The sequence below is a fragment of the Rhincodon typus genome, unplaced genomic scaffold (genome assembly GCF_021869965.1).
Source record: "Rhincodon typus isolate 14 unplaced genomic scaffold, sRhiTyp1.1 hic_rhity00006561, whole genome shotgun sequence".
In the NCBI taxonomy this organism is placed as follows: Eukaryota; Metazoa; Chordata; class Chondrichthyes; order Orectolobiformes; family Rhincodontidae; genus Rhincodon; species Rhincodon typus.
This window is the reverse complement of record NW_025972199.1, coordinates 1-9880: the sequence shown is the minus strand read 5'-3', so window position 1 is coordinate 9880 and position 9880 is coordinate 1. Positions and strand designations below refer to the sequence as shown.

At 46.4% G+C, this 9880-nt stretch overlaps 1 protein-coding gene across 1 annotated transcript; it reads left to right on the top strand.

Moving 5' to 3' along the window:
* Window positions 1-288: 288 nt before the first annotated feature.
* On the top strand, window positions 289-9757 carry LOC109932791 (junctional adhesion molecule A-like). Its single transcript, XM_048594167.1, has 6 exons — window positions 289-580; window positions 3458-3742; window positions 6951-7253; window positions 8100-8201; window positions 9032-9062; window positions 9590-9757. The coding sequence occupies exons 1-6, from the start codon at window positions 289-291 to the stop codon at window positions 9675-9677; spliced, it is 1101 nt and encodes a 366-aa protein (XP_048450124.1). The 3' UTR covers window positions 9678-9757.
* The last annotated feature ends 123 nt before the right edge of the window (window positions 9758-9880 follow it).

Below are 9880 nucleotides of genomic sequence, written 5' to 3'. Positions count from 1 at the left end.
TCTGGCAGTTTGTTCCATGCATGCACCACCCGCTGTGTGAGAAAGTTCCTCCTCAGGTCCCTTTTAATCTTTCCCCTGTCACCTTAAACCAGACAGTCCTCTTGCTGTATTTGTACATATTCATTCCAAATGCAATCGTGGTCATCACCAAATCTGAGCTCGAACTGACATGATGCTAGAAGCCTTGATTGGGAGTCTCCCGCGCTGACCTTGTCTCAGGATTTTCTTGCTCTAATTCTGATCGCTGAGCTTTCCCAAGCTCAGACACTCTACAGCTGAAACAGAAACATGTCCTTCTGCCTTCCAGAGGCGTTCGCTGTCCCTAAGCTGACCGTGCATCCTGAGGGACAGCTAGTTGATGGCCAATGGTTTAAGCTGGTGTGCTTGGTTGAAGAGAATCTCTCTGAAGCTTCCTTGCGGTACGGCTTTTACAGAAATGGGATCCCTCTCCAGTCTCCGTCCCACCACAGCGATTACATCTCTGAGTCAGCTTGTCTGGCTGACTCGGGTCCTTCCCATTGCAAAGTTACGGGCAGTAAAGTGCGGAAATGCAGTAATCAGCTCCATTTGTCCATCAGGCGTGAGTACCATTTATTATCCTTTCCTTTTTTATCTGTTAAAGATTCTGAATAGAGACAAATTATAATCACTTATGCACCTCACAACCATATATTGGAGACCGAGAGCCAAATAGCACAGGGTAATGGGTTAACCATTTAGGACTGAGATGAGGAGGAATGTCTTCACCCAGAGAGTGGGGAGTCTGTGAGATTCACTGCCACAGAAAATTATGGAAATATATATAGTAGGAGGCCATTTGGCCTTTCCAGCCTGCTCCATCAGTTCAATGGGATCGTGGCTGATCATCCAGCTCGGTCCCCTGATTCCCTGTATTTGCCCCTAAAACCTCGATCCAGCTCCTTCTTGTGGAGGTGCTGGTGTTAGACTGGGATGGACAAGGTCAGAAGTCACATGACACCTGGTTGTAGTCCAACAGGTTTATTTGAAATTGCAAGGTTTCGGAGCATAGCATTTGTTGCCTATCTTTAGTTGTCCCCTTAAGAAGGTTTTGGATGGAGTTCCCTTCTTGAACCACTGCCGTCCATTTACAGTAGTTAACCCCACCGTGCTCTTAAATAATAAACTTCTGAATGTTATCCCATCAAAACTGAAGGGCTGCATCCATATTTCCAAGTCAGGATGGTGAGTGGCTCAGAGGGGATCTTACAGGGGATGGTGTTCCCATGTGTCTGCTGCCCTTGTCCTTCTAGATGGAAGTGGACATGAGTTTGGAAGATGCTGGCTGAGGACCTTTGGTGAATTTCTGTATTGCATCTTGTAGACAGTACACACTGCTGCTGATGAGCATTGGGGCTGGAGGGAGTGGGTGCTTGTGGATATTCCAATCAAGCAGGGGCTGCTTTGTCCCTGAATGGTGTTGAGCTTCTCAAGTGTTGTTGGAGCTGCGCCCACCCAGGCAAGTGGGGAATATTCCAACATCGTCCTGATATGTGCCTTGTCAATGGTGGACAGGTTGTGGGACAGTGAGGAGGTGAGTTACTCACTGCAGTTCAGGTTCTGGTCAATGATAACTCCGAGGATGTTAATGGTGGGGGGGGGGGGAGGTGGGAAATCAGTGCTGGTAATGCTATTGAAAGTAAGGAGGCAGTAATTAGATTATCTGTTGACGGTAGCCCATGCCCCCGTATCCTTCCCCTCCAGGATGTTGAGAATGAGCAGATTCGGTGCTGGTAATATAATTGAATATTACAGGGCAGTGTTTAGACTCTGTCTCATTGGAGATGGTCATTTCCCACCATTTCAGTATTGTGAATGTCATTCGCCACTTGTTGTGAATGTTTCAAGCTGATCTTCTACACTGATTTTCTGGGCTCTTCCATCATCAAGGAAGGGCATATTTTTGGAACTTCCTCTCAAATGGAAGATATGAGGGAGCTGAGCTCTTTTGCTTCTTTTAAAACAAGAATTTTGGAGATGTCCAGAAGAGAGAGGACCAGAATTAGACCATTCAGCCCATCACATCTGCCATACTACTTGATTGGATCTTTTGTTAGATGAGGACCAAACTGGATTTTATATCTTAAGTTGCTTTAGGAAACATTATATTTCCAGAAGATTAATTTCTTCAGATCAAAGTAATTGCTGAAAAAGTGAACAGGGGAGCACGAGACTGTTCGTGTTAGGCAAAGATCAGCGCTGGGAACTCTATTGTAAATGTTGTGGATGCAAATGTAAGTGGTCTGATCAATAAGTTTGCAGATGACTTGAAAATGGGTGGTGTTGTGGATAGTGAGGAAGGTTATCGAAGAATATAGATCAGCTGGACAATTGGGTGGAGAAATGGCAGACGGATTTTAGTATGGACTAGTGTGAGGTGATGTATTTTTGGGTGGATAACTGCGAAAGGAAAGTATACAGTAAATGGAAGGACCCTTAGGAACATTGATACACAAAGAGATCTTAGGGTGCAATTCCATAGCCCCCTGAAAGTGGCAACATGAGAGATAAGGTAGTAAAGAAGGCATATGGCATGTTTACCTCAATTGGTTGGGGCATTGAGTATAAAAGCTGGCAAGTCATACTGCAGCTGCATAAGACTTTAGTTCTGCCACATTTGGAGTATTGTGTGCAGTTCTGGTCCCCACGTTATAGCAAGGATGTGGAGGGGGTGTAAAAGAGGTTTACCAGGATGGTGCCTGGATTGGAGAGTATTAGTTATAAGGACAGGTTGGACATACTTGGATTGTTTTCGCGAGAGCATCGGACGCTGAGGGATAATTTGATCGAACTATATAAAATTCTGAGAGGTACTGGCATGGTGGATAGTCTGAATCTTTCTCCCAGGGTGGAAATGTCTATTATTACGGGTGGGGGACATAATTTTAAGGTGCGATAGGGAATGTTTAGAGGAGATGTGTCAGGAAAGGTTTTTACACAAAAAGTGATAGGTGCCTGACACATGTTGCCAGGGGAGATGGTAGAAGCACATACGAGTACAATGTTTAAGAGGCATTTAGACAGACACAGGAAGTAGTAGGGAATAGAGAGATAGTAACCACGTGCAGGCAGATGGGATTAGGAGAGAATGGCATCTTGGTCAGGCACAGACATGGTGGGCCAAAGGACGTGTTCTTGTGCTGTACTATGAATTCGGAGACTGAGATCATGTTCTATGCTCGAATCCCGCCGTGGCAGATGGTGGAACTTGAATTCAATTGAAGAGAGAATCTATGTGACTCTTGCCCCACAACCTCCAACTGCTGTCTGTGCTGTTAGGGACAGGTGATAAATGCTGGACTACCCAGTGACATGCATATCTAATGAATGAATAGAAAAAAAAGGACATGAGAATGGATATGACTATGATGTGGTTCATAGTTGAGTTTACAATTAACTCTGCCAAATGAAGGGACCTAACATTTGTCTATATTTACAGGAATTCCAGTGTCAAAACCAGAACTAATAATTCAACCCAGAAAGAAGCTAATCGAAGGAGATGCAGGATTCTTAATCTGTTCAGTCTCCAATGGTTCTCTGCCGATTTATTACCAATTCTACAAGGGCTCAAGCATGAAACTGTACTGGGAACTTTCCAACAGTACCAAGCTTGTTTACAACATTGAAGGCATCAGCAGAAGGGACAAAGGGATGTACCATTGCTCGGTGAGAAATGAGGTGACAGGCCCTCTGCACAGTGAAGAAGTGGAGATCATAGTGATAGGTGAGGTCACAAGGACTCTCTCCCACAGAGTAACTGAACCATCGCCTCGGGGACTACTGCTGTTGTGATCAGCTCAAAGTTGGTGCTTCATCCTTGAAGACGACACTTTTGACTCACGCGATGCAGCCTTGGATATTAGAGTCATAGAGATATTCAGCATGGAAACAGGCCTTTTGGCCCAACATGCCCATGCTGACCAGGTTTCTCAAACTGAACTAGTCCCATTTGCCTGTGTTTGGTTCACGTCCCTCTACACCTTTCCTATCTGTCTCCCTGTCCAAATGTCTTTTAAATGTTGTCGTTGCACCCATTTCCACTATTTCCTCTGCCAGATTGTTCCATACACGAACCAGCCTCTGTGTGAAAACATTTCCCCTCGGGTTCTTTTCCCTCTGACCTTAAACCTATGCCCTCCGGTATTACACTCCCCGACCCAAGGAAGAGACCTTGGCTTTATTCACCTTATCTATTCCCCTCATGATTTTATAAATCTCCATGAAGTCACACCTCAACCTCCTTTACCCCAGGAGAGAGAAGTCCCAACTTATCCATCCTCTTGTTATAACTCAAAACTTCCAGTCTTGGTAACATCCTTGCAGATTTTTTTGCACCCTTTGCAGTTGAATTGTAGCAGGGCAAACTGAATTGTACACAGTACCCTAAATATGGCCTCATCAATGTCCTATGCAGCCGTAATATGACATCCCAACTCCTATACTCAATGCTCTGACTGATGAAGGCAAGCGTGCCTAACGTCGTCTTCAACACCCTGTCTATCTGCAACTCCACTTTCAAGGAACTATATACCAGAGTCCCTAAGTCTCTTGGTTCAGTACCACTCCCCAGGGCACTACGATTAACTGTCAAAGTCCTGCCCAGGTCTGCCTTACCAAAATGTAACATCTCTCATTTATCTGAATTAAACACCATAGAGAGGGAAAATGGAACTGGATAAATAAAGTCGCGGAGTTCAATCCATTTCTTAAGGCTTCTTACGTCAAAAGTTTGGCTCCTAGAATATAGGAGCACTCAGCGCTTCAAGTCTGCTTCGCCATTCAACATGACCATGGCAGATCATCCAATTCTACATCCTGTTAACATAGAACCATAGAAAATAGGAACTGGAGTGGGCCATTTGGCCCTTCCAGCCTGCCCCGCCCAATCATTGGGATTGTGACTGATCATCCAACTCAGTCCCTTGTTCCATGCTTTCCCCCTTTAGTCCTTAAGAACTCTATCCAACTCATTTCTGAATAACATTCAATGTTCTGTCCCTGACTGCTTTCTGTGGCAGAGAATTCCACAGACTTCCCATTCTCTGGGTGAAGCCATTTCTCCCGATCTCAATCCTACCCCGTCGCCTTTAGGCTGTGACTCCCTGGTTCTGGACTCCCCACACTGTTCATCAAGAACATCCTTCCTCTGTTTACCCTCTCTACACCTCTTAGAATTTTAAAGGTTTTTATGAGATTCCATGCCTCCCCTCATTCTTCTAAACTCCAACCAGTTTCGCCTTCACTCCGCCCAGAATAGATTCTCCACCATCTGATTCGAGATCACGCTTATTGCTGTCATACATATTCCATCTCATACAGAGCTACATCACTGACACTGCCTCCCTCCCTGTCATTTCCAAAAGTCTTTCCCACCCCCTGAATATTTGTTTGGATATTTCACTGGAGAACCAACTCCGGTCCCGATCTCTCCTGGTCTTCTGACCAAAATATCAAAGAGTGTTACATTAATGAACAAAGTGTTGATTGTGGACAGAACACCAGGCGTTTCGAGAGTAAAGGGAGGTGATTGGTCAAGTGTCGATGATTATCAGGATGGGTGGGTGTATTTGAGTGTTTGTTTATTGAATTGCAATTTAGTGAGAATACTGTCAAAAACAAAATCTGAGAAGGGAGTGATTTGCTTAGCCCTTTCAGAGGGCAATTAGAAATAATTCCCTTCACTTTTGATTTGGAGTCACATGGAGTTCCAGGCTTGGGAAGGATGGCTGTTTTGCTTCTCCCAACGACACCCTTTTGTCTCTGTTCAGCAGGATTTCAAGAGCCATCCAGTTTCAACATGACTGAGATTGTTTCTCACTTCCTGATTCTAAGAACGAACTGAACTTAAATTATATACAACAAACAAGGTGCAATGTTTGGTGAATGATGAGAGACATGCCGACAACATTGACAGTTATTTATTCACTTGTGGGACATGGGCTCAGCCCAGTATTTATTGTCCCTGTCCCTCGATGCCCCATTGAGAAGCTGGTGGTGAGCTGCCTTCTTGAACCACTGCAGTCCATGTGTTGTAGTTAGACCCACAGTGTCCTTCGGGAGGGAATTCCAGGAAATTGACCAGGTGACACTGAAGGAACGGCTGACGTATTTACAAGTCAGGATGGTGTGTGGTTCAGAGGGTAACTTGCAGGAGGTGGTGTTCCCATGTATCTGCTGCCCTTTTCCTTCTATATGGAAGTGGATGTGAGTGTGGAAGGAGCTATCTAGAGTATCTTTGTTGAATGTCTGCAGTGCATTTTGTAGATGGTACACACTGCTGCTACTGAGTATCGGTGATGGAGGGAGGGATGCTTGTGGATCTAGTGCCAATCAATCAGGCTGCTTTGTCCTGGGTGGTGTCAAGTTTCTTGAGTGTCCAGGCAAGTGGGAGTATTTCATCACATTCCTGACTTGTGTGTTGTCGATGGGGGACAGGGTTTTGGAAGGTAGGATGTGAATTATTTTTTGCAGGATTGCCAGCCTCTGACTTGCTCCTGTACCACAGTATTTATTTGGCTATAATCCAGTTTAGTTGCTGGTCAATGATAAACTCCAGGATGTTGATAGCGGGGGAATTCAGTGATGATAACACCATTGAACGATTAAGGAGCGACGGTTACTTTCTGGAGTGCTGTGTGCATTTCTGGTCACCTCATTACAGGAAGGATATGGGAACACTAGAGGAGGTACAGAGAAGGTTTGCCAGGTGCTTCCTGGGTTGTAGTTATTGAGCAAAAATCGGCTTGGATTGTTTTCTTTAGAGCAGAGAAGACTGAGGAGGGACATATTTGAGATGTTTATGATGATGAGGGGTTTGGACAGGGTGAAAAGAGTGAAAGTGTTTCTCTCTTGAGGGGTCAATCACAAGGGGGCATAGCCTCAATCAATGGGCGAACTCCATGGTTTTTGAACTCGGTGTGTTTTCTCCTCAGTTCCTGTCACAGATGCTGTGCTGATATCCCGCACCAACGGGACTGAGATACAGCCCGGGGACCGCCTTGTTCTCCGGTGCCTGGTGAGGGAAGGCACTGAGCCCCAGTTCATTTGGTGCCGTGACAACGTGCCGCTAAGAAACGGCAGTGCGAGCTCCCATGTGACTGCCGATGGTGGTGAGCTCGTTGTTCATTCATTCCGGAGAGACAATGTCGGGAGCTATCACTGTGCTGCGATCAACGACGGAACCAACGGCACCATTTTTAACGTGAACAGCGACTATATCGAATTCACGCTGCGAGGTAACAGTGACAGTCAGATCAAACATAGACAGAGCACAGAGAAAGGCCATTCGCTCCATCCAGTCTGTGCCAGTCAGAAACAATGAACCATCTCAATTAGGAAGGTGACGGCTGGGTGGTATTATCGTGAGGTTATTAATCCAACTACCTTGGTCATGTTCCCAAGATTCCAGTTCAAATCCTACTCATACCCGATGGCAGAATTTGAGCGCAATAAAAATCTGGAAGTCTGAGTCTTATGGAGGGGTGAATGCAGAGGAGATTCACCAGGATGTTGCCCTGGGGTGGAGCATTTCAACGATGAAGAGAGGCTCCATAAGCTCAGGCTGTTTTCTTTGGAGCAGGGAAGGCTGAGGGGGAGCTGATAGAGGTGTGTAAGTCTGAGGTTCAGGGACGGCGGTGGGGGAGGGGGGGATAGCGAGCAGCTGTTCATCTGAGTGCAAGGGTGAATAATAAGGCGAGATTCATTTTAAAGTAGAAGACAGGAGGTACAGAGGGTGATTTGAGGGTTGTTTCACTCAGTGGGTGGTGGGTGCTCCGGACTGCACTGCCTGGGAGGGTAGTTGAGGCTGGAAACCTGATAACCTTTAACAAGTACTTGGATGAGCGCTCAAAGTGTCAAAACATTCAAGGCTATCAGGGGCTGGTGCGAGAAAGTGGGTTCGGTGCAGGGAGCTCAATGGGCCAATTTCTTCCACCCTGTGTGACTCTCCATAGTGGCAGGGAGTTACGTATCTGCAGGGGTTAGTCAGTCTGATGCTAACCGTGTACCTCACACAGGGCTGATGTGGTAAAACTTCCCGGTGAATTTGTTAGCGTGAGCCGGATATTGTTGTTGGATTTCAGCTCGGAGTTTTTCCAAGGAGATCGCGGCCTCGCTCGTCCCAGTTTTGCTGTTCGGCGGCCTGATCGAGTCGGTGTGGTTCATCCACCGGAGGAGGGACACAGGTCTGTAACGTCCCACGGGGATGGGTTGTTCCCCGGGGCATGGCACTGCCGTCCCCGCCCCAGTGTAACCTTTTCAGCTGAACAGGGTGAGGGTGGAGGACCCGGGGAAGGAGGTGATGGGTCAGGAACTGGGGTGTGTTCCTGACAGTAGGGAGGGAGAGCACTCACAAAGTTAGCCTCCTGGATCGGGTAAATGTGATCACTACCCCCACTCCGTGTCACCTCAGAGAAGAGGAGAGACATAAGATCATGTGAACCAGGAACAGGAGGAGGCCATTCAGCTCCCTCGAGTCCCTTCCGCTAATCCTAACACTAACCTTAAACTCAAACCTAACCTTAAACTAAAACCTAGTCCTAAACCCAAACCTAATGCTTACTCTAATCTTGGCTCTCAGCCAAATGCTGACTAAAACCCGAACACTAACCCTAAACTTAAACCTAATCCTAAACTGAACACTAAGCCTCACCCCAACCGGAAACTATCCCAACACTAACCCTCAACCAATCCTTAACCCTAATGCTAAACCTAACCCTCAACCAATCCTTAACCCTCATGCTAACCTGAACCCTAAACCAATCCTTAACCCGAATCCTAACCCTAAACTTAATCACTAACCCTAACCCAAGCCCTAACTCTAACCTTGGCCCTCACTCACACATTAACCCTAACCCTGACCCTGTCCCTTTCACAGCTGGTTAATGTGCATTAAGATGGGTTTGACAATTCTCATCTATTGATGTGTTTGTTCTGTTTATGACTGAGTAAAGGTCTTGGCAGCTCCTGTCTGTAACAGTGCAATATGCTGAGAATGTTCTCTCTCTCCCTGCAGGCAATTCCTCAACTGTGTCACAGCCCAAGAGGTAAGGGGATGAAACTGCAGATTTTATATTTTACATTGTTATCCAGATTCCTCTTAGGGAAAGAGTACGAAGAGGGAAGCTTGAGTATTACCGTATCCTTTTAACATGAGCCTAACAAACCAGGAAACCTTACGTCTGGAAGGTCCCAGGTGGTTTTTATTCATTCACAGGGATGTGGGTGTCACTGGCAGGGCCAGCATTTATTGCCCATCCCTAACTGCCCCAGAGGGCAGTTATAGTTAACCAGCTTCTGGAATCACATGCAGGCCAGACCAGGTAAGGACGGCAGATTCCCTTCCTCAAATGACATTAGTGAAAACCAGATGTGGATTTGGGCAGCTCCTTGGGGGTGAGAAAGCTCCATGTTCGGATGGAAACCAGGGATGTGGGACCAAGGAATAACAGGGTCTCACTGGGCTTTGTATTTTCCGTGACAGCTTTGCTGTTTTGTTGAAGCTGAGCGTGGTGTTGAAAGCATTGTGTTTGACATGACAATTTCCTTCCCTTTCCCTTTCTACTAGAAATAGATCCCAAGCTTCTGGTGAAGGGGCAGCAGCCGGCAATCTGGAGTATGCAGTAATCGGAGCAGCACACAATGCTGGTGAGTGCCATTGAATCGGTGTGATTAAAGAGCCCCACACAGTGACGGTGCACCATAACCTGGGAGGAATTCTGGACAAACGTCCGAGCTGTCAGATGGGCTAGAATGGGGCGGTTTTCCTTGGAGCTGTGGAGGCTGAGGGGTCAGGACAGAAGCTAGGAAACAGGAGTAGGCCATTCAGCCCTTCTATCCTCTTCTGCCAATCATTATGATCATG

Excerpts from the sequence above, each read along its gene's own strand:
- LOC109932791 (XM_048594167.1), top strand. The coding sequence starts at position 289 with ATGTCCTTCTGCCTTCCAGAGGCGTTCGCTGTCCCTAAGCTGACCGTG. Across the intron at positions 3,743-6,950 it reads AGTGGAGATCATAGTGATAG|TTCCTGTCACAGATGCTGTG; the intron begins GTGAGGTCACAA and ends TTTTCTCCTCAG. Across the intron at positions 7,254-8,099 it reads TATCGAATTCACGCTGCGAG|CTCGGAGTTTTTCCAAGGAG; the intron begins GTAACAGTGACA and ends GTTGGATTTCAG.